Source organism: Carettochelys insculpta, chromosome 10, assembly GCF_033958435.1.
Source record: "Carettochelys insculpta isolate YL-2023 chromosome 10, ASM3395843v1, whole genome shotgun sequence".
Classification (NCBI taxonomy): domain Eukaryota; kingdom Metazoa; phylum Chordata; order Testudines; family Carettochelyidae; genus Carettochelys; species Carettochelys insculpta.
Window position 1 is genome coordinate 42,883,860 of NC_134146.1, and position 24,235 is coordinate 42,908,094.

General features: G+C 44.4%; 1 protein-coding gene across 1 annotated transcript in view; it reads left to right on the plus strand.

Annotated features, from left to right (window-relative positions):
* The window catches only part of USP13 (ubiquitin specific peptidase 13), a 109,525-nt gene that overhangs the window by 24,695 nt on the left and 60,595 nt on the right, over window positions 1-24,235 (plus strand). The window contains exons 3-6 of the mRNA XM_075004700.1: window positions 3,497-3,557; window positions 13,506-13,627; window positions 18,756-18,898; window positions 19,135-19,319. Of these exons, the coding sequence (XP_074860801.1) occupies window positions 3,497-3,557; window positions 13,506-13,627; window positions 18,756-18,898; window positions 19,135-19,319 (511 nt within the window). The remainder of the gene's footprint in view (window positions 1-3,496; window positions 3,558-13,505; window positions 13,628-18,755; window positions 18,899-19,134; window positions 19,320-24,235) is intronic.

The window sequence follows — 24,235 nt, forward strand, 5'->3', positions numbered from 1 at the left end:
AGTGCAGTGACTTTGGATGTATGTGACTAGGCCTCTATTTTTGTGTGTCATTGACTTGGTATCACCCTTGCAAAACATGGAAGTCTTTATCACTTCCTGAAGCATCTGGGCTAAGTATCAGCTGTGTGTCCTGGCACAGCTTTAGAAAAGAGCCAGGGACACATTGTCTGAATGTGTAAATTGTTGTTGTTGTTCCATTGATTTCAGTAGTGCTGTGGCAGCTTATACCCGTGAAGGATCTGTTCCCAGGTCATCTTCCATAGAATCAGTGGGAAGCATGTGTCACAGGCACTCGCAGTCTATCCAGTACCACAATGCAACATCAGCTAACTCATCAAACTGAGTTTTTGCATAGTCATTTTTTTGAGGTTTAAAAACCAATTACTCTTCTCCAGCCTGAGCAGCTGTGTGGCCAGTACTGTGCACAGCAGGGATAAACCACAGGCAACGTTCAGTGTGATGCTCTCTCTGCCCCATGTGTTTTGAAACCACTACACTGTGTTGTGTCTACTGCCAGTCCTGCTGCTGGATGGGGATGAGGATGGGCAGCTATCCTGGGGCCTAGTGATTCAAAAGAGCCCAGAGCTCCCAGCCACTGCCACTGCTACCATGACAGTGGTGGCAGCCTGATCCCTTTAAGTAGCCACTAGAGCCCCATGTGGCATGCTCTGGGTGGCTCTGAGGGCTGCTTGGGGGAGGAGTGCAGTGCTCCGGGCAGCACTGAGGGCTGCCTTGAGGGAGGCTAGCACCAGCCCCACCCTTGTGCCTGAGGCCCTGCCCCTTCCAGAGGCATGGGGACTCCTCCCCACACACACACACCTTGCCCAGGGACATGGTGAGTCTGTTAGCCCCACTGCCATCTGCATATGGAAAGGTAAGATTTGCTACATGGCAGATCCTCAGTAGCGATGGGCCCTCTTGTGAGAACAGTGATGACATGGTGGTTCGTCACACAAATCTGTGGTTTATGGTGCTGCTAAATAGGGTTCCTGTCACTTACTACAAGAAACATGGAGACGCCTGATACTACTTCACAGTGATTCTGCCTTTTGCTGGAGTATCTTAAAATAATTTACAAAGCTCGTAGTATCCTGTGAGGGAGAAAAGTTGTCACTCTTGGCTGACAGATAGGAAAGCCAGGCATAAACTGAGCACCCACAATTTCAGTTTGATCCAGTGGGAGCAGGACCACTGATTGGGGGAGGGATGGGAGCAAACAAGGTATTTTCCCCCAGACGGCCTTGAAATGCTGCAGCAGCACTGCTCCAGCTGTGCACAGCTGTGAGAGAGATGCAGGGGGCAGCACTGAAGGCTGCATGCCTTAGGCCCTGCCCTTTCCAGGGCACAGAGCCACGTCCCCCTTCCACCTTGCTCTGGAGCCTGTGGTGCCTGTCAGCACCAGTGAGTGGGAGTGGCAGGTCTTTGGCACATTGGAAAGTCAGGTTGAGCTATTTGAAGGTAGGCATCCCAAGTGAGTGGTCACTCTTGGAAAATTTTGGTCTTAACATCCTTCTCCAGGTTACACATAGGCTGTATCTACACTACAAAAATAACCATGAAGTTGCTTACTTCAAAGTACAACTTCAAAGTAAGCAACTTCGAAGCAGAGAGTCTACACACGTCCTGCTTCAAAGTTAAACTTCAAAGTAGGGCACTACTGCACTCCCAGAAATGGAGTAAGGACTTAAAAGTTGGGCTCCTTACTTCGAAGTTAACTTTACAGACTGTGTCTACACTACCCCAGAACTTTGAAATGGCCATGCAAATGGCCATTTCGAAGTTTACTAATGAAGCACTGAAATACATATTCAGCACCTAATTAGAATGCTGGCAGCTGCAGCACTTTGAAATCGACGTGGCTTGCCGCCGTGTGGCTCATCCAGACGGGGCTCCTTTTCAAAAGGACCCCACCAACTTCAAGATCCCCTTATTCCTATCAGCAGATAGGAATAAGGGGATTTCAAAGTTGCCGGGGTCCTTTCAAAAAGGAGCCCCGTCTGGATGAATTGTGTGGCAACGAGCTGTGTCAATTTCGAAGTGCCGTGGCTGCCGGCATTCTAATGAGGCGCTGAATGTGTATTTCAGTGCTTCATTAGTAAACTTCGAAATGGCCATTTGCATGGCCATTTCAAAGTTTTGGGCTAGTGTAGACATAGCCAAAGTAAGGGAAAATGTGTGTAGACTCACTGCTGGCTACTTTGATGTAGTGCCTAACTTTGAAGTTAACTTTGAAGTTAGTTCCTAGTATAGACAAATCCATAGAGTTGTGGGAGTTTAGTCCCAACTTTCCAGTATGATGGTTGAACCACTGAGATAACTGAGGTGCGTAGTGTGACGGGACAACTATCCAATTGGTATATTGCTGCTGTTACTGCTTTTCATAATAGATCAAGGATTTATTTTTTATGAGTGAGAGAAGACACTACATAATTCTGTTTGTCACTTACATTTCATTGAGAAAAATGAGCCATTACCCTTACTTACAGGGTGAATAAATCAAAAATCACTGTGTCAGGTTTTGTTGTTAAACGTAGCCAAGAAACATTAGTCAGTGTCTGTTCTTTCTGATAATGGAAAACTTTCCTATGGGGTGCAAAAGCTTACTGATGATTCTAACTAATCTCTTTGGCTGAAACTTTATTTACATGGAAGAAGGAGTCACATAAAATATGTGAACTCTTCACCTCCCTGTCAGCAGAGACAAACACATGAACTCTTCCTAGGTTGACAGATTCTGGGCCTGTCTCTTTCCACCTGTTGTATCCTAATTTTACTATTAAAAAATTGAAGAGCAACAAAGCAACCGCAACATAGGTTTTCTGCATGTTACCTAACGCTTATAGACCACTGTGATCACTTTCATTCACTTCAGTGGGAGCGGGCTCAAGCCCTCATTGCAGAGGCATTTACTTTAGATTATTTACTTAAGTTACATAACAGTCTGTTATGTGGCAGCCAAGGAGGGCTCTGTTAGCCCATTTGAATGCTAGTGGGAGACAGAGTCTTTCACCTCTGGGTCATCACGTCCAGGCCACCTTCAATCATTAAGCACTGTTAACATCTGATGGTGTGGGAGTGTGTGAGAAATTACATGATGGTCCCATCCATTATTTCGAGCGGGTGCATCTCATTATCAGTGCAATCACAATTACTTGCTTTTATTGGCAGAGAAAAATAAGTTGACATGGATAAACTACTCTGATTTCCAAAGGTGGTCTCAGAGTCAGGGTTGAGTTCTGTTGGCCCCAGTTAAGGAAGTGTATGTTTCTAGTGTCCTTGCTCTACCTCTTCTATGATTAAATAGACAACTTAGTTGTCCAGGGATGTCAGTCTGACCCCTTTTACCAGCACAGATTTATATCCCTTCCCACAAAACACACAGAGTGTGCACTGCTCTTCCACCTGTCTGGAGAAACTGTGGCGTGAGGCTGTTGTTTGCTTATTCCATTTCTGCAGGTTAGATTTCTAACTGTATATATGTTTTTTTCCTTTCCAGAAGGTACCAGGAGCCTCTGGTGGAGCTTTACCAAAAAGGAGGAACACAGTGCTATTTTTAGGTATTGTAAATCGCTGCTCTCACATAGCCCTTGAGTCTATTTTCAGTGCATGCACATTTGGGTGCATCTGCCAGCCTGTCTGCATTTTCTTGTTTGTTTTTAAAACTGTTCAAAGTAAATAGATTACAGCTTTGCAAGTGTCTTCCTTTTAATAACAATTATTATTAATGATCATCACTAAATAGCCTCTGAGGTATTCTCAGACTGTTTAGGATTTGGTAGGCCCCTGTTTGGCTACTTACATATGTGCTTTTATAAAAAGTTAATTTGAATTAACTGTGTATATAGGGCCAATCCTGGGGCTCCTGGATTCCTGCTTGTGAGCAGTTGCTCTCAGGTCCTATTAACTTCTGTGGAATTGTTTGTAACTGTTCATGAGTGTTGTCAGATAACACCAGCGTGGTGCTCTGCTCTCTCCAATGTATCACTCGGCTGCGTGCGTGTGTTCCCTCTGTGTGCTGCCCCAGCTCTGCAGATAGCTGACACAGCAGACCTGAAGAGAACCCCCAATGACCACAGAGTCTAGTAAGGTGCGAAGGCACGTCAGCCAGGTTTATTGCCGTATTGGATACAATAGTAGTTCCCGGTAGACTTCTCAGTCTAAGTCAGGGCATACTACAAATATGCACCCACGGTCAATGGACTCGGCTCAGTCAGTGGCAGGACTTTCCACTGCCCCCTCGGCCGGACCCAGACCACAGCCCAGAAGTACATTCTTATACACAGGTACAAACAATTTACACATCACTGCTGATGTATTGAGGTACAACCCTTCTACGTAGTTAGGTGCCGCCTCTCACCTTGTACATGTTGGTTCGAACAAAACAACTCTGTCCATCATATTACCCTTTTGCCCCTGTCATTGGGATGGATTGGCCTATTCTTTCTTATCTGCGGAATGTTCCGGGATAGGGTGTTCTGGTACCATGTACCTACTTCAATATGCTAGGTAGATATGTTTATGCACCATCAACCCTGTTCTTGCCAACTTCTGTGAGCAATGCATTCCTTTAGCTCACAGCTGCACTTTGCTTTCTGTTAGCAAAGTCTTGACCATTACTTTGGTTCAGGCCTAAGGCCTCATATTGGGCCTGTACTTACTACAATGAGTGTGAATGAGGCACCCCCCATTCTAGTCCAAAGTAAATACAGAACCTTTTTCAATAAAACTTGCACAATTCTCTGTGCCTAACATGTCTCTGTGCTCTACAGAAAGCTAGAAAACCGGTGAAAGAAAGGGAAATCCCCAGTGCATTTCCTTCATCTGCCTCTAATAATCTTTCCATCAAACTCCAATTTTTCTAGCTATCAGATGATGTATGGGTCAGCCAAGAAGCCTTTAGACCCCATTGGGACTCTATGATATCAGCAGCATATTACCCACTTCTGGGGCTTTTCTCTCTCTGTGTGAATGTGTGTGTAAATAGAAGCCAAAGTCACTACTGAAAGTAGCTAAGTAATTTTTCCTGTGGTGAAGGGGTTAAATATTTCCATAACAAAAGCCAGCTCGCTCATAGTGAAAGGGGGAACAATAGCTTGGCATCCCGCTGGAGTTGCTTTGGTCTGTGGAGTTGTTGCTGAGAAGATCGTGATTGATTCAGTAATTTTTATGTCAGGAGTATGTTCTGAAAAGCTGTTAGTCATCAGGCACTGGTTTAAATGCTAGTTACTAGCTGTTCATATTCAAATAATTTTGAAATAACACCAAACAGTTAGGCTGTGGCCACACTTGGCCAAAACTTCAAAACAGCCATGCAAATGGCCATTTCAAAGATTATTAATGAGGCGCTGAATTGAATATTCAGCTCCTCATTAGTATTAGGGCACTTCTAGCCGTGGGCTTCGAAAGCGCTGGCTTTGCACGCTTGCGGCTCAGCATGGCTACACGGGGGTCCTTTTTGAAATGACCCTGCCACTTTTGAAATCCCCTTATTGCCCTCCGCTTTCAAAGCATTAGGATGCTTCCGGCCACAGCGCTAATGAGGCGCTGAATATTCAGTTCAGCGCCTCGTTAGTAATCTTCGAAATTTTGGCCAAGTGTGGCCACAGCCTTACAGAGTGGTGGCATAAGCTTCCGAAAGAAAGAAGGCTGCTGAGCATGCTGCCTTATGGTGTTAGTAATGCACATGTGAATGCACGTGCGCCCACTCCCCCACCCACCAACCAACCCACCCACCCACACACACACACACACACAAAGGTTCATAGAAGACAGACTAAGTTGTGTTATTGCTAATTTACTGAATGTGTTTGAGGCCCCATTCTTGTAGCCTCTGGGCATGCATTTTACATGGCTGACTGAGTGATGCTCCATTGCTCCTCTTCTATTTGTTGCTAGAAGATGGGCTGGAATAGTCTAGGATGTGTGCCCATGCTTTAAATTTTGCCCTTGCATCTGACTATTCTATGTCTATAGTTGTTAGAGCTGTTACGGAGATTCCAGTAGTCTCAGTTCCAATTAATCCTTGAAGGCAGGGGAGCTACTCTAATTATGAAATTTGACCATTGAAACATCACTGTTTACCACAGTGCCTTATTGATCTGAGATATCTGTGGAGCTTCTGCTTTACTTTGGGCTGTGTGCTCTTTCATAGTCCTCTGCACAGCTGTTATTGCTGGGGGATAAACTGAAACTTTCTTGATATTGTCTCATTTTAATCCTTTAAGAGATGTCTTTACAGGGGTGGTTAGCACTTGTACAGCCCTCTGCAAAGTGCTGTGGGATCTGTGGATGCAAAGCTGAGTAAATAAATGCAGGTTGAACCTTCCTACGCTGGCAGCCAAGGGTCCTGATTGGTGCTGCACCAGAGCATATGCCAAACCACGGAAGATCAGGATTGTCTAACACTTTCCCTGCTTATTAGGCTCTTAGAAAACATTTAGGGGTAAATTAGAGCTAAATAACTGCATAGAACACTGTTTACAGCCACCAGTCCTACTTCTCAAACTTTATAGAATCAAAGGAAGCTTGGCCACTCCCATGATAAGTGGACATCCAGCTAAAATCATGCCAGACCACAGATGTTGCTGGACCAGAGAGTGCTGGGCTAGAAAGGTTAAACCTTTATCATTATCCCCATTCACATTTGGAGAAACTGGAGCACTGGAATGTTGTGAATTGCATGAGAGTGCACAAAGAGAGTAGCAGAGATGGGAACAGAACCCAGACCACCGTACTTCATGTAGGGGCTGTAAGGTGGTGTTAAGTTGGCAGACTTTCCACCATCTTTACAGAGCTTAAATGCTGCTTTTCCTTGCTGGTATGAACTCAGAATTCCATGGTAGTGGCTTACACCAAAATGACAGTGATTGGTCATCCAATGCATATACCTAGCCAGGTGGGGCTCACACAATTAGTGGGGCTGTAATAGATTTTTTGTGTCTTGATCTGAATGATTTCAGGCAGCTCCAGTGAATCTGGCTGTGCATAGGCAGTCTAATTTAGGCACCCATTGCACTGTGAGTTACAGTCTTTTTTGATAGAAGGCTATCAAGTATATTAAATCCCTTCTGGTGTGTATTAGAAGCACATCTTTACAATCTTCATAGAGTAGTTCCAAAACTGCTGCTATCACAAGAATAGAATGGAAATGAAGAAATTAGAAAAAAAACTAAAAGGTTCAAACCATTATGAGTTTCTCATTCCCAACACGCCAAAAGAGCCTTGGTAGAGAATATGTTTCAGCCTTATCATGGAATGCTGGAAAGCATAACAGTTATCTGAGTTAGAAACAAAAAATTAGCCTGGGAGGGGAAGAGAGATTCTCTTTGTTTTGTGAATTTTCAAAAATGTGTTTGTGTGAGCTTGGTTTGTGAACTTCTCAAACCTTTTCCTGATGACACTTGGTTAATTGCTTCCGGGGAATTTATTTGCATGGACAGTCTCCCAATTATAAGCATCTAGCAGCAAAATGTGCTTGAGCCCTGTTTTCAATAAGGATATCTTTAACTTGCCTTTTTTTTTTTAATAGTGTTTCCATCTTCTTAAAAAATTTCAGTTCGGTGCTCAACATTTAGATTTTGTATTCCTGTGTGATTGTACAAAATACAGATGTCACCTTTATAAATAGAAATGGTGATTTGAGGTTTTAAACATTCCCCCCTTGAACCTAAGTACAACAGAGTTGTGTCAGCATATGAAGACCAAAAATGACATGGGCTAAGAAGTGAGCGTAATTGTCATTTTCTAGTTTCATTTCCCAAAATTGAGTGAAATTCAGTAAGGTGGACAGACATCATATGTAGCAAAAAGAAAATAACTGTTTACAAATATTGCAATATTAATAATTTGTTTCATATAGTGCCATAGAAAGTAGGATCACTGACTTCAAAATGTGTTAAGAGCTATACTTAAGTATAGCAAGTGTAAGCCATACCCAGTATAACTAAGGCCGTGTCTACACTAGCCAAAAACTTTGAAATGGCCATGCAAATGGCCATTTTGAAGTTTACTAATGAAGCGCTGAAATATGTATTCTGTGCCTCATTACCATGCAGGTGGCCGCAGCACTTCGAAATTCATGCGGCTCGCCACTGCGTGGCTCATCCAGACAGGGCTCCTTTTCGAAAGGACCCTGGCTACTTCGAAGTCCCCTTATCCCATCTGCTCATAGGAATAAGGGGACTTAGAAGTAGCCAGGGTACTTTGAAAAGGAGCCCCGTCTGGACGAGCCACGTGGCGGTGAGCCACGTCAATTTTGAAGTGCCGCGGCCACCCGCATGCTAATGAGGCACTGAATATGTATTTCAGCACTTCATTAGTAAACTTCAAAATGGCCATTTGCATGGCCATTGCAAAGTTTTTGGCTAGTGTAGACACGGCCGTAGTTATACTGGGTATGGCTTACACTTGCTATACTTAAGTATAGCTCTTAACACATTTTGAAGTCAGTGATCCTACTTTCTATGGCTCTATATGAAACAAATTATTAATATTACAGTATTTGTAAACAGTTATTTTCTTCGAAGTTTCAAAGTTTTTGGCTAGTGTAGATGTAGCCTAACTGTAACGTTATTGTGAGTATGACTAGGGATTTTAATTTTGATGCTGTAGTTTTCTTAGCCTACTTGGATGGTAAAGGGAGCCTACTGCCAGAACAGAGATAGCTCAGTGGCTTGAACATTGGCCTGCTAAACTGAGGGTTGTGAGTTTGATTCTCCCAGTGGCTATTAAGGGTTCTGGCATGAATAGGGTTTCTTTAAAAAAAAAAAAAAAAAAAAAAAAAAAAGTTTGTCAGGGATGACAATAGCTCCTGCTGCAAGGATGAGGGAACTGGACTCAATGACCCTGGGTTCCTTCTAGCTCTGTGAGATAGAAATGGTTATATTAACCATAATAATGGGAAAATACTTTGTATAGTACTCAATATTTTACATCTTAAAAGCACCGTGCTAATATTATCCCATTTATACTTAATGATCTAGTATTGTAAACTCTCCTTTGGGACTCAATCTGCTTTCTTTTCAGCAAACAGGATGAAAATATAATTATATGTCTCTTTTATAGCTTTGCTAGTAAGCTTGGTGTTTTACAGGCATGAAGACAGAATCCTCGTTGTGAATGGCTCACTATCTGAGTAGAAAGATGCTGTATGCATTATATTTTGGGGGGCAGCTGGAAGGAATAATCTGAAGTTCAAGGGCTTGATCTTCTGCCATTTAAAGCAAGAGGATCAGGACTGAGCCTGAAATGAGACTTGGTTTCTCAGACCACTTTGTAGGATCTCAGGATTGGTTGCAGGCTCAGTGGTCTGTGTTATGAGACAGCTTCTCACCCACAGGAATCACCACACACAGTGAACATCCTGTTTGAGGGTTCTGCCTGGGATCTAATTATGCCACTATAATTAGTATTTTCAGCTGGTAACTCCATCTAAATCTAATCTGGGCTTGTTCAGTCAAGTGTTCCTCCCTCCTTTTCCCCATAGTGGCTTAGTTTACAGCACCCTCTGCCACCAACTGCCTACTCAGCTGCTGTTTTCAGTCAGCCAGTGGCAGTGCACATCTCGCTGTCACGAGAATGATGCTTGTGAGCTGGGCTAGATGATAGCTGAGGTAAATTTACCCTGCTGACTACCCAAAATAACAACACCAGACCAGCCTCCACTTAGCGCATTGGTTATTTTGCCTTCCCTGTTGTTCTCTCCCTCAGCTCTTTGTGACTTGTGGGTGCTCTGTTTTGATGATCACAATGTTTAATTGTGCCGGTGACTGAGCCTCAATGTTCTTGGTACCATAAAAGGGAGACACATTGATACTGAACCCAGACAGGGCCATGTATCAGCAGGAGACCTGAGATGTAAAACAAACCCGTTGCTTAAAGGGGTTTCTGTACTCATGGTATTTGGCCATCTTGAAATCTTGTCCTCACTGGGCATGGATTTTGTGGGAAATCAACTTCCCAGCATTCCCTGCCACTCATGCCACATTGAGCAAATTTGATTTAGAAATCAATTTACAAGTAGATTTTTTTCCCCCTTAAGTACCAGCTCAGCAAACCTGACCTGAGTACTGAAATTCAAGTGGGTTCTTCCCTGCTTATGCATAATCCCTAGTAAAGATTCGGGAGGGCAAATTCTGCTCGTAGTTACTCCAGGGTAGTCCCATTCTCTCATAATAGACCATATTTAACACAATACACTTTGACTGAAAAACTACTTACTTCTTCATTTTTACCTTATAATTATAAACTAAATCAATTGAAAATTGAAATATAGGCTGATCTTCCCTGTTCCAGCAATCTCAGGCCCTGACTGTTTTCAAAACAGGAAATTTTCTGGGCCAGGGGATGTCAATACTGGCCTCTTCACTCCCAGCTGCTGGCATCCAGGGTTGCCTTGCTCCAGCCACCTGCCCCCCAGGGCACCATTGTTACCCTGTTCTAGGCACTGCAGAAGGGCCAGGGCTCCATTCTTCCCTGATCTGACAATACTCCTGTTCCCAACCTGCCATTTTTCCTCCCAGTGATTGCTCCAGTCCCAGAGCACCCACCAAATTACCCATGAAGCTGGACTAGGGCTGTTGCCTGAATTAAAGAGATTCAAACTGTATAAATATTACAGTTCTTTGTAGGTAGAGCAGTATAAAGCAGTTACAGTCTGTATGAAATTTTAATTTGTATTGACTTTGCTAGTGTTCTTTATGTAGTGTGTTGTAAAAGTAAGCAAATATCTAGATGAGCTGATGGACCTGCTGAAAGACCTCTGTTTACCCCAGCATTATGTGTACCTCTGGTTGAGAACCACTGGAATAAGCCATTAGTGCCCTCCTGTGGCTGATTGAAATGTGGTGTTACAGGCTCCAAATGGGATGACTTGCCTTGTCCACACCTATGTTGGTATATGCTGGCTTTGGGGAACTTCAGCATAACAGGTCTGGAATTACCTAGAGACTCTTCAGCTATGTCTACACTGCAGTGATCTGTCGACAGAAGGTACTGTCAGTAGACATCTTCCTGCGAATATTCTGTCAGCAGATCACGTCCACACACATACACGGATTGAAAGAGCAATCTGCTCTGTCGACAGAGTGGCCAGGCTGCTGGCTGCTCTCTTGACTGAAAGGCCAACTGGAAGCTCAACAAACAGGGCTGTCGACAAAACACATTTTGTGTGTGGACACTCCACGAGTTTTGATGACAAAACTCTCTAGTGTAGATGTAGTCACTACTGTGTTTAAACTGTTTAACTTTATGGATGGTGGCTGGTCATTACTGAATTCCAGTATGGTTTGGCGCCACATAGCTCAGGGGCTTGACGTTGGTTTGATTTCTCTTTAATCTTTTTCTCTTTTCTCTTTGATCTCTTACAAGATCAGTTATTTTTAGGTGCTTTCTGGAAACACTTTAGCATTATGGCTGGATCCACAGAATTCCTTTTAAATCAAGGACTGAACTGAAAAATGTTAAAGAACCACTGGCTGTTGTGGAGTTATTGGGTGATCCATATTAGATTGCTGTAGAAGTGATTTGTAAGGAAAAGGATTATTGAGAGAATTGGGTGGGCAGGAAACTGGTAATAGTTTAGTCTCTCCTCTCCAGATCATCAGTTTTAATTGAGCCCAGGTTACTAGTAACTAAAGGTTGCTACTTTCTGTTGTCTCTTTTCAGCACCTGTGCAGTCGGTTGGTGGGATTAAGCCAGTTGTTGTTAGACAAGTGGTCACATTGGCTATGTCTAAACTAGAGGGTTTTGTGAACAAAACGGACATTTTGTTGACAAAACTTGCAGCACATCCATATTCCAGGGGCATTCTGTCGAGAGCTGTAGCCTGCTCACCACGAGGAAGAATGCCTCTGTTGGCAAAAAGCCAGTCTGCATGATCCAGGGGCCCTTCTGTTGACAAAAAGGGCTTCTGGGACACCGGGCAACCCTGTCTGCTGTGCTTCTGGTTGGCCACTTTGCTGATAGACTATCCGGGCAGTCCAGCTGCACCCTGTTGAAAGAGTGGATCGCTCTTTCAATCGCCCTGCAGTCTGGCCATGATCTGCCAACAGAAGTTTTGTTGGAAGATATCTTCTGACAAAAACTTCTGCTGACAAATCCCTCTAGCCTAGACATAGCCATTAATTAAAATCACAGTTGGCACTAGCTGATCCTTGCTTGGCAGCCTCAGCAAAGAGCCAAGGACTCAGTGGAGCCTGGATTATTGTTCTTAGAGGTAAACTCTCCAGGTCTGATTAAGGTATGTTGGTTGGGGTGAAAGATTTTGGAGTAGTTTATAATGATGCTGTTTATTCTGTGTTTGTTCTGTGGATAACTAACCATGGCAATTTCCACCTTCACCTTAACCCCAGATTTCATACATTGCACATGTGCAGTGGTTGCTGCCAGTGTTTGCTTAACATTTAAGTAGAATAGAAAATGTTACATCTGTGTCTTGAGAACAAATAAGGGCCAACTTAGGTCAATTATCCATTGTATCAGACAGATATTCTCCTCTCCCTGCGACTGTATCTAATCTGTAGAAACATGATGTGTAGATGGATTCTGCTTCTGTCATGTTGATGGGAAAATGTTCATTAACTTCCATGAAAACTGCAACACAGCCATGCTGTTACTTTTCACTCTCCTTATACTACTCCTTTTTGTGTCTTCATTTTATAAAATCTGCGTAGCATAAAGGAAGGGAAATGAAAAGTAATACAAGAAGCACCTACATCTCATGTAAATGTTGCTGCTTGTTAACCCAGTTAATCATGGGTATTTATTTTTCTTAATTATTAATAATAATACATGGGACTTTTTCACCTGGATCTCCTTGTGTCATCTTTTGAATTCATACAAGTACAAGAAGGTACCAGGCAAGCAGGCAAACAGTCACAGCCGCACGCATCAGCTGTTTTCATTCTATGTTCATCTGTTATTGGTTAGGAAGGAAAGATACTTCACCATACTCAAAATGATTTGGGTCATTAAGTTGGCCACACACTGATGAGCAAATCACAGCCAAGATTTCCCTAGGGGCCCTTTACTTCTCTGCACTTCTACTTCAGGGCATATGGCATAATGTGAGAAATGTGGCTTTTGATTTTCAGAACTGCTGAGCAACAGCAACTCCAGGGCAGAGAATGTGAGGTTCAGGAGTGTGTCACATTCGGTGTGATTATATTCATATAATGGGTAAAACGTTCCAATACAGACAAAGCCTCGTGTTTGTAAAGTGCTTTGAAACCTAGAAGTCACCAGAATGTATCATGTTCTTCTTCTTAATGAGTAACCCAAAAAAATACGAGGATCTTATCTACTTCCAAAAGTGCAGTGTCTGTAACAACACAGCGGCCGCTATGCCCAGTAGCCAGTGCAGCCATGGTTGCCTATTAACTCAAGATGGATACTTTGTTCCTCAGCTTTTCCTCCCTAAAGATGTTGTCTGATTTCAGTCTGAAGTTTTGTTTTAGTTTCCTTAACAGTTTTATCATCTCCTGACGTTCTCTCTCTCTCTTTTGCAGATCTAGAAACAAATGGCGAGTTAAACAATGATGATTTTGAATATGAAGATGAAGCCAAACTCGTTATATTTCCAGATCATTATGAAATTCCATTACCAAATATAGAGGAGTTGCCAGCACTGGTCAGTGAGTGTGTGCAAATGATGGCAGAGTAGGAAATGGCTCTTGTTCATTGTTATGGATGCAGGGCTTTGTTTGCTCAAGTTTATGTTGGTTATTTTTACTATCTGGGTCTCCCTCATCCACTGCCTGGGGAAAAGGGAAGCATTTGAAAAAAATGTGACTTACTCCATCTTGCTTTTATTTTATCTTCTTTCTCTACCTGCTTCTTGCCACTTATTCTGGCCTGTGGCCAATTATTTCTCTCTTAGAATCCGAGAAATGTAGAAGTGAGTATTATTAGACCATCCCTGTCAGGTGGTTGTCTAACCTGTTCTTTAAAGTCTCCAGTGGCAGGGATGCCAAAAGCTAATTGGTTCTAGAGCTTAACCATGCTGATGGAGATTTTTCCTAACATCTAACCTAAATTTATCTTGCTGCAGTTTCAGCCCATTACACTTGTTCTCTTCTCAGAGGTTAAGGAGAACAATTTATCGCTCTTCTCTTTATAACAAGCTTGTAAGTGCTTGAAGACTGTGTTATGTCTTCCTGCTTTGTCTCGATTATCTGTTTTTGGTTTTACCCCCTCCCTTCCTTGGGCACATATGTGGTCCTCCTCACTGTAGTACCTCAGAACCTCACAATTAATGTATTTACTCTCATGTCACCCTCATGTGGTAGGGAAGTGCCCCTTATTACAGATGAGCACCTGAGTCACAGAGGGGTTAACATGGTAACTTGCCCATGGTCACAAAGGAAATTATGGTAGAGTTAAGAATGGAGCTCAGGTTTCCTGCATTAAAGGCTAGTGCTTTAACTACTAGATCTTCCTTCTCTTTTGCTCCCCACACTTTCTCTGTTTTGTATTTCTCACTTCCCTTGTATGTTCTGTGTCTCCTTTCTTCTCCCCCAAAGCTAGTCTACTGGATGGGATTTCAGTGAGGAGAGGATAGTGGCCTTACAGATCATCTCTGCGGAGTGGAAGAATGGGTAAAGGCTCTGCTGGAAGAAGTGAACCCATAGTGTGTGAAGGCTACTTCTTTGGCAATGTTGAGGAGGTTGGGGAGGAGAGAAGTGAAAACACACCAGTGCAGTTAAGAACAAATGGAAGAGTTATTCAGGATTTTGCAGACAAGAACAAGAGGGTTGAACTTTATGAGATGAAGAAAAGGGAGATGGTAAAGAGATTCAGAGGGGCAATGTTAGCTGGTGACAGTCAAGGAAGATGATCTTATTGGCTGTCTTGTTGCACTGGCTGGGAACAGAAATCCTGGGAGGCAAAAATGTTGAAAACAAATGCACGGGACTGTCCAAAGCAGCAGAGAGGATGAAGCTGGTGATGAGGCTTTGAGATCAGGCGAGGATGTGGTCTCTGGTGACCTCAGAGAGTACAGGTCGCGTGGTATGGAAAGTAGAGGCAGCAGGAAGAATCTGGAGGAGAAACGTGTATATAAACATTCAGTGAACTTAGAGAAGGTGGGGACTGGGATGGTATTTGGAGAGGTCACATGGCTGCTCTCTGGGGCAGTAGGCCTGGTCTGCTGGTATTAAGAAAGGAGGGAGGTCAGTGTGTGAATCAGTGAAGGCAATGGGGTTGCTGGGGCAGGTTTAGAGATTAGAACACACTACAGAACTTGGCACCCATGAAGGGGAAAAGATGGAGGGTGTTTAGTGAGGGGTGAGAGAGATCTTGGTCATCCCAAGTGAACAGAGAGGAAGGTAGGGGAGTTTAAGGAAGCTGTAAACAGGTGATGGGGACTAAAGGCTTGGAAATTCTCCTTCAGCAGGTGTGAGGCTTGGCAGTGCTTTGTACAGAAGTATTTAGTCACATCCTAGAACTGATGCCTGCATATGTTTCTGCGGTTTTTGTTATCTATCTGCACTATCAAAAGAAGGCCCATATTTTCCAAAGGAGGCTCTTGCTTTTGAATATTCTACTTGAGGTACCAATGGTCTTGATATTCAGTGAGTGAGTAACCCCAGTTCCTATTGACTTCCATTCATGTTGTATATGCTCAGTTGTGAAAATCAGGAGCAAAATGTCTCAAGCTGGGTACCCAAAATCAGAAGCCCCTTTGAAAAGTCTGGGCAATGAAAAGTCCCAAGCCCACAGACACTTACTTCCTTACTGAACTTTAACCACATGAGTAGTTCTCTTGGATTGAAGCCTAAGAATGTAGTGCATAAATTGGAAGACAATCCATTTTCATTAGCTTAGCTCAAGGATTGCTAAAGGCAAAAATATCAAATGTTTCTTCAGAAAACCCCACATGTTCTCACACTTGTTAATAATTTCTTAGATAAAGTATTAGGTATTCCTTCAGTTATAATAATTTAATGTACCCTTCCAAGTTAATGCTGTTGTTGTTTTTTTCTGCGGTGGGAGAATGAAAGCACATGTGTGAGTTTTACCTTCTGGCTCCTATAAGTTATCACACTGTAGCTGTGTCTACACGTGCACGCTACTTCGAAGTAGCGGCACTAACTTCGAAATAGCGCCCGTTGCGGCTACACGCGTCGGGTGCTATTTCGAAGTTAACTTCGACATTAGGCAGCGAGACGTCGAAGTCGCTAACCTCATGAGGGGATCGGAATAGCGCCCTACTTCGACGTTCAACGTCGAAGTAGGGACCGTGTAGACGATCCGCGTCCCGCAACGTCGAAATTGCCGGGTCCTCCATGGCAGCCATCAGCTGGGGGGTTGAGAGATGCTCTCTCTCCAGCCCCTGCGGGGCTCTATGGTCACCGTGGGCAGCAGCCCTTAGCCCAGGGCTTCTGGCTGCTGCTGCGGCAGCTGGGGATCCATGCTGCAGGCACAGGGTCTGCAACCAGTTGTCGGCTCTGTGGATCTTGTGTTGTTTAGTGCAAGTGTGTCTGGGAGGGGCCCTTTAAGGGAGCGGCTTGCTGTTGAGTCCGCCCTGTGACCCTGTGTGCAGCTGTGCCTGGCACCCTTATTTCGATGTGTGCTACTTTGGCGTGTAGACGTACCCTCGCAGCGCCTATTTCGATGTGGTGCCGCGCAACGTCGAAGTTGAACATCGACGTTGCCAGCCCTGGAGGACGTGTTGCTACATCGAAATAAGCTACTTCGATGTTGGCTTCATGTGTAGACGTAGCCTGTGATAGTTGAATTTTACAAACTTTGTATGGAAACATTTAAAACCCAAGCAAAACTTGTCTTATTAAAATAAAAAAGGCAAAATGTAAAATCATATCTCTTGATATTCATGTGTTTAAAAAGAAAAAGGCACACAAGCTGCATTTGTGCTCTAAGCTATTTCACAGTGTGTCTTTGTGGAGAAATGTGGAGTTACAGGTAAAAGGAAAGCGTTCTTATGCAGTTTGTGGAATGGGGTGGGCAATAATTTTTGATGAGAGGGGTACTCCAAGAATTTGGTGAGTGGTCCCGAGGGACATTCTTCCATTATATTAATGAAGTAGCTGTTGGGTCTGGGATGTAGTTTAGGTGCAGAAAGGAGCCTGGACAGGGTATTGGGGTGCAGAATGAGCTATGGTTTCTGGGAGGAAGTTTGGGCGAAAGAGGGGTTTGTGACTGGGGGTAGGGGTACAAGGGTTTGAGTTGTGACCTGGGGCAGGAGATTGGGATGCAGGTTCTAAGAGGGAATATGGATGCAGGAGTCAGGGTACAGAGGGTTTGCTGGGGGGTGCAGGTGGGGGAGCAGAGAGTTGGATGGAGGAAGCAGTGTGTGTGTGTGTAAGTGCAAGCTCTGACTGGGAGGCGCTTACCTTAGGCAGTTCCCAGACAGCAGCCCGGCAGGATCCTGGGGCAGGCTCCCTGTCTTCTGCAACCCCACAGGCTGCATGAAGTGGGGCCTCATGCTTTTCTGTGCACTGTGCACCCTTTCCAGGAGGACGCTCTACATGCTGCAGCTTCTGTTGGCTGGTTTGTGGCCAGTGGGAGCTGTGAGATTGTGCTGGGGGCTGGGGTAGCTCAAGGATCTCCCCCCATGGGCATGTGGCGGGCAGAGAAGCATATCTCCCACAGCTGGATGCTTTCAGCTCTGTGTGGAGGGCACGGCAGTCAGGGAGTCTCTGAAGGATTGTGCTGGGCTGTATGGTGCTGGTGGGCTAGAACCAGCAGTTTGGCAGGGCAGATCCAGCCTGCAGGGTTGTATTTTGCCTGCCCCTGGTATAGGCTTACTGAAAAACTCATACATCACAGCAGTGTTCCTTATAACCTGTGTGCTTGTGCAACCACTCAGGAGAGATTCAGAAGCTGCCCAACTCATTATCAGAGCTCCCACAGCTAGATTTTTTGTTTCCACTGGTAGTTCACATTCCCACATGCCTTAGTGCACATAAAACTTATTCTGCACATGGATGGAAAAAAATCCACAAATGAATGGAAAAGATTAGAGGGAACGCTGCCTCACAGGTATAGGGTTTATGCAGGGGTAAGAGCTGACAGCTACCAAACACCTGTACTAGTTTAGATAGTATAAGAAAATATCCTGTGATATCAGTTGTTACAAGGAAACCTGTTTATTTTTAAAGCAGCATATTTTATTGTAGTCCATGTCTTGCTCTATTATTGACGGTAATGGTTGTCATTCAGCAGGAACATGTGTACATGTTGACATCATGTTATGCATGTACTTAAATATCTTGCTGATTCAGGTGCTTAGTTCTCACCAGATACTTGAATTGGCCATAAACATTGACTCCAAGTTCTTTTAGGTTTGTAGCTGCCAGCTCCAGTAGTTCCATCCTGACAACAGCCCACTTTATAGGGGAAACAAAAATTCTTTCTCTTGGGGAAATAAAGGAAAGTTTTACTTGTTTTTCCAAATATTGTTTTCAGTTAGAAAGGTACTTGGCATCTTTTGAGCCAGCGTGTAGAAGTCTGGATTCTGCCTTCCGTCACACCCAGCTGATGGACTTTGCTGGGGCTGCATCGATGTGACTGAGGGTGCTTTGGTCTGTTTAATGGCTTGGGAGTATGAAGAGAGTTTATTTCCAAGTGGGAGACTTTTAAAGCATAAAAGGCAGCTGGGTGCCCAACTCCCTAAGACTTTCAGTGGTCACTAGTGCCTGTTGGACAGAGGCTTTTCAGTTTTGCCTTCTAAGAGCTATCAGAGGGATTAGGTTTTAAGTCTGACCTCTCCTGCTTTATTTGCCTTCTGTTTACAGGTAACAATAGCTTGTGATGCAGTCCTCAGTTCAAAATCTCCCTACCGAAAGCAGGACCCAGACTCCTGGGAAGAAGAGCTTCAAGTATCCAAACATGCCAAATCACTTGTACAGATGGACAATGGCATTAGGATTCCCCCCAGGTAGGGCACCAGGGTTATTTGTTGTATGGTGACCAGCATGCCTTGGTTTGTGACATTGGAGATCCATGTGGATTACTCAAGGAGCTGATCCTCTGTCCAATGATCCAGCCACGAGATGCCCATGTATTCCACATTGGTAGATAGTGGCCTTTTGTTCTTGGACTTGAACATCAGCAATTTGGATTGTAGCACTGACTACTTTCTTTTGTATTACTTTTCAATGCTCAACCTGGCAGTGGCTGGAAGTGTGCAAAATGTGACCTGCGGGAGAACCTCTGGCTGAACCTGACGGATGGCTTGGTTCTGTGTGGGAAATGGTTCTTTGATGACAGTGGGGGAAATGGACATGCACTGGAACACTACAGAGAAATGGGCTATCCCTTAGCAGTGAAGCTGGGAACCATCACTCCTGATGGTGCAGGTTAGTTCTCAGGTGACTTGTGCTCAGCTACAAAGAAACCAAAATACCTACCAGCCATCACATCCTCTCGTCCCCCAGAACAGCTGTACTTGTTAATAAACCTTAGAGTTACCTGCACCTTGGCAGCCCCTGCCACAGGATTGGTGGGCAGAGGACGAGTGGTGGGGAGCTGGCTGAGTACCAGTTACTCTTGACAAAAACATTATGATCATCTAGTCTGATCCCTGCTGAGAGCAGGAAGTAGAATTTTGACTGGTGATTCCTGTTTTGAGCCCATAACTTTTTTCTCATACTAATGAATGCTCATCTAGCCTGCAGGCCTTATGTGATTCTTGATAATTTTTGTAAAGTGCTTCAAGATCCTCACAGGAAAGAGCTATAGAAGTGAGGGTGGTTCAAGTATCCCCCGTTTGACATTTGATTGTGTGGTTGTGGAGAGGATTATGAATGGTGGGGATCAGGCAGGATAGAAGTGCAAGGAGCTTAAATTTATAAGAAAAGAGATTCTGATTTCATATAGCTACCAAGAGGAAGTGTGAACAAATAATGTGATTATGCACTAGAATTTGGTTTTCAGTGCTCATGGCTGTATGAATGAAAAATGACTTTCCAAACGTAATTTTCTGTTAAAGTTGATGTATTTGCCCCTTGCTCATACAAATGAATGAGGATTTGGTTGTAAGACGTTTAACTTACATTTAAATGATCAGATTTTCCTTCATTCCATCAAAGGAGAGCTGATTTTCCCCAGTTTTAATGCAGCTGAACTGCAGGGGGAGGACACCACAGCGCATGAGTGCCTGATTCATCCTGCTGTTACATTAGAATGCCTTGCAGAATTACTCCCCGATTCCCAGAGGGAGAATTTGCTTCTTTGTGCATGTCTGATCTTGGAACATCAATATTTTAATGACATAGAGGTTGTGTTTTAACCTATCCCTATAGCAGGATTCTGCTGTGGCTGTACAATGCTCTCTAGAGTGAATGCTTGTTTCACTGATTGTCAGACGCTCTTTAAGCAGCAACACTAGTTTCCAGTTGTTGGTCTCCTTTTGCCTTCACCCTATCATCCACCTCCTCTCTGATAACAAAGGGCAGACTGTCATCCTTCCTCGTGGAAAGAGGATCAGCAGCTGTCCTGCATAGCTCTTTGTTCTGTTCTGTTCTGTCTTGAAGTCAACTCTGCTTCCCTTCAAAAAAAAAAAAAACTTTCTCCCTTCCCACTTACTCACTTATTAATAAAACACTTTTCTTTGCGTACAAATGACAGTAATAAATGTAATATTTTCTGTAGGACTGGACTATAACCTTAAAATCCAGCCTGAGTAGGGGGCTGCATGTACTAGAGAGTTTTGTCGAGAGAACAGGGGTTTTGTTGACAAAACCTGTGGAATGTTTATATATAAAATGGGTTTTATCCACAGTGTGTCAACAAAACTCAGTATTTCCACCGACAGTGTTCTGCCTCAGAACTTTGAGGCCTACCGCTGCTGTCAACAGATTATTGTCGAAGAAACATCTGGGTGAACACCCCCAAGGGGTCCCTCTTGACAGACAGGGCATCCACAACAAAGGGCAGCCCTGTCTGTTATGCTTCCGAATGCCTGTTTTGTCTAGAGAACAGCCGGGCAGTCTGTCAAGAGTGGAGCACTCTCCCAATTCCCTTTTGTGTGTACACGCGGTCTGTCTACACGTTTTGTCTGAAAGTCTCTCCCAACAGGGACTTCTGTTGACAGAGCACTGTATTGTAACTGTAGCCATAGCGTCTTCTGGGGATTTCAAAGGGCTGTACCTTTGTACTCTTTCAGTTCTCATAACACCATGGCTGTGTGCCATTTTTCTCCACTCTGTTGCCACATCTTTTAAATGGCTGCAAGGCTAAAAGTGGGAATGGCTGAAAGTAGCATGTCCTGTTTAGCACGGACACAGATATTAAATGAGTTGCTTCATGGATCCTTTGGCTTAGCAGTCTTTGTCTTGCAGTGTTATAGGGCCTCCTTATGCAGCCAGCTCTCGAGGGTCAAACAGAGAGTCCTGCACCATGGAATGGAGTGTTGCATCTGTAGTTAAACAAAGCTCCAGAATTTAAGGCTTCATCAGAAAAGAATACTGGGATAAAACTCCATGCCGCATAGTGTTCCTCTTTCCATTTCTTCTTGCAAGCTCTCCTCAGCTTTTGCTTCCCTTTAATTTCCACCCCATGTTTTTCTCATTTTCTGTTGCTTCAGTGGGGATCATCTAAGTATCTTTTCTTCCACTTCCCTCCACCATCCGCCACCACTTTTACTTGCCACCATAAGTATTTATATTCTGATCTACCCATGGTCCGAATCATCTATGGTCTGCTTTACGAGTGTGCATCAGACTTAGTCACAGGGGCTGTCTTCTCCCTGCTCTGAGTTTTGCTGTTCTTAATTTTAAATAAATTAATTCCTGCTTTCTGCTCTTCTTCCTCTCTTCTCTAAAAGTCACCGTGGTATTTTGTATTATAATTAGCTGCACAGTGGAAGGTGTTGAAACTGATGAAACAAGAGCTGGGCTTGAGCAAAGATTGATGGCTTGCATGTCCACATTCTATTTCTACTATTCTGTTGATTCCTGGTTTCAGGTAACAATGCTCTCTCTTTCGAGCACTGAACTAGGGAAACTAAACTACCAGCTTTCATGTTGATAAAGGCAGTCACCCTGGATCTGTGTGTAATTTAATTCTGGGACGCATTCTGAACTTTACAGTCTGTTGGCTGGTTATGACTCAACCATAAGAGTATGGGAATGCTGTGAGCTCCTGTACATGGATGAAACCATAATGTCTTTTGGGACACTAACACTCTCACAATGGAATTCCGACAGAAAGATATGTATATCCACACACATACCAGTAGGGTCACCCATGACTAATGTGAATGAAGGGAATCCTTGTCTAATCAGGCAGCATAACTTAAGGACTGGCTTAGGGGGGTTAGCTTTTACAGGCCAATAACCTGACTAACCTTTTTAAAAACCTGCATTAGCTCTTAGAATACTTGCTAATCCCCAGCATGAAGTAAGGAGTTGCAGTGAGATCAGCACGGCTACGTCTACACGTGCACCCTACATCGAAGTAGCTTATTTCGATGTTGCGACATCGAAATAGGCTATTTCGATGAATAACGTCTACACGTCCTCCAGGGCTGGCAACGTCGATGTTCAACTTCGACGTTGCTCAGCCCAACATCGAAATAGGCACAGCGAGGGAACGTCTACACGCCAAAGTAGCACACATCGAAATAAGGGAGCCAGGCACAGCTGCAGACAGGGTCACGGGGCGGACTCAACAGCAAGTCGCTCCCTTAAAGGGCCCCTCCCAGACACACTTTCATTAAACAGTGCAAGATACACAGAGCCAACAACTAGTTGCAGACCCTGTATATGCAGCACGGACCCCCAGCTGCAGCAGCAGCAGCCAGAAGCCCTGGGCTAAGGGCTGCTGCCCACGGTGACCACAGAGCCCCGCAAGGGCTGGAGAGAGAGTATCTCTCAACCCCCCAGCTGATGGCCGCCATGGAGGACCCCACTATTTCGATGTTGCGGGACGCGGATCGTCTACACGTCCCTACTTCGATGTTGAACGTCGAAGTAGGGCGCTATTCCCATCCCCTCATGGGGTTAGCGACTTCGACGTCTCGCCGCCTAACGTCGATTTCAACTTCGAAATAGCGCCCAACACGTGTAGACGTGACGGGCGCTATTTCGAAGTTACTGCCGCTACTTCGAAGTAGCGTGCACGTGTAGACGCAGCTCACAGGACCCAGAACCACTGTTCCCTGTAAGCTGAGTGCTTGGACAACCACCCAGAAGAAATTCAAATGCCACCCAGCTGGTTAGCAGAGTGCCCACAGCCACCAGCATGTGTTTCCACTGGCTGTATACATCTGCACATGCCTCAGTTCATGTAACAAAATTTATTCCACTAATGAATGGAAAAAGTTATAGAAAGAACATTGACCAAGACCCAGATACTTAAGCTTTTTGGGGCTGACCAGTTGCTAAGGTTTCATTCAAGTTGCCAAGTGACTCTTTGCTTAGGAGGGGAAAAGACCTCGAGCTGCAAGGAGATGGGCATGCTGAGGATTTTGTATCATGAACTACCTTCTCCCCTGCTGGCATCTCCTCTGCAGCACCCCTAAATTATGCACCTAACAGGACCTCTCTCCCCCATTTCTGGTTCCTGCCCTTCCATCAGACAGGGACCTAGCAAAGGGGAAGCAGTCACTGTGGAAGGTCTGGCATGGAGAAGCGCAGGGAGGTGGGCAGACGGCATGAGGATGTCAGTGGAGAGAGTGGCGTATTCTGGTGGTCAGGTGTGAAGAAGGGCCGGGAAACTTTTCTGGGTCCTGTCAGGACCTGGGGAGGGCTGAAAAGAGGCTAACTAGGCTACTTGCTTGGGGCAGGAGCAAAAGGTGATGAGAGAGCTGCTGAATGTAGCATATCTCATCAGTGTGTCCTTCATAAAAGAAGGGCCGCAAACACTATTTACTTGCTTAGAAAGACAAAATCTGCACAGACCTGAACTCTATAACAGGGCTTGCCTACTAAATATTGAGCTGTGGGACCTTCCCTTCCTTTCTGTCCTCTCCTCAGATTTATTAAAGTCCATTTCCTCAGGAAAATATTGTTACTGGAGAAACTGTGCTTCCTCCATCAGCTTGAGCTTTGCCCTGAGTTAACAAATGAGCACTGTGTATTCACCTTGCCAGGCAGACTCAAGCCCATGTGACCCACACGAGCCTGCCTGGGCTGTGGATTTCTTGCTGCACCTGCTTGTGTATGGGGGTCAGCAAAGGAGATTCCTGTGAAATCCTGTTCAGAGCCCAGGAAGACCAAAAAGTTTTAGCAACACAAAGCATTAGGGACATGAGTCAGGGGCAGGCTTTGGA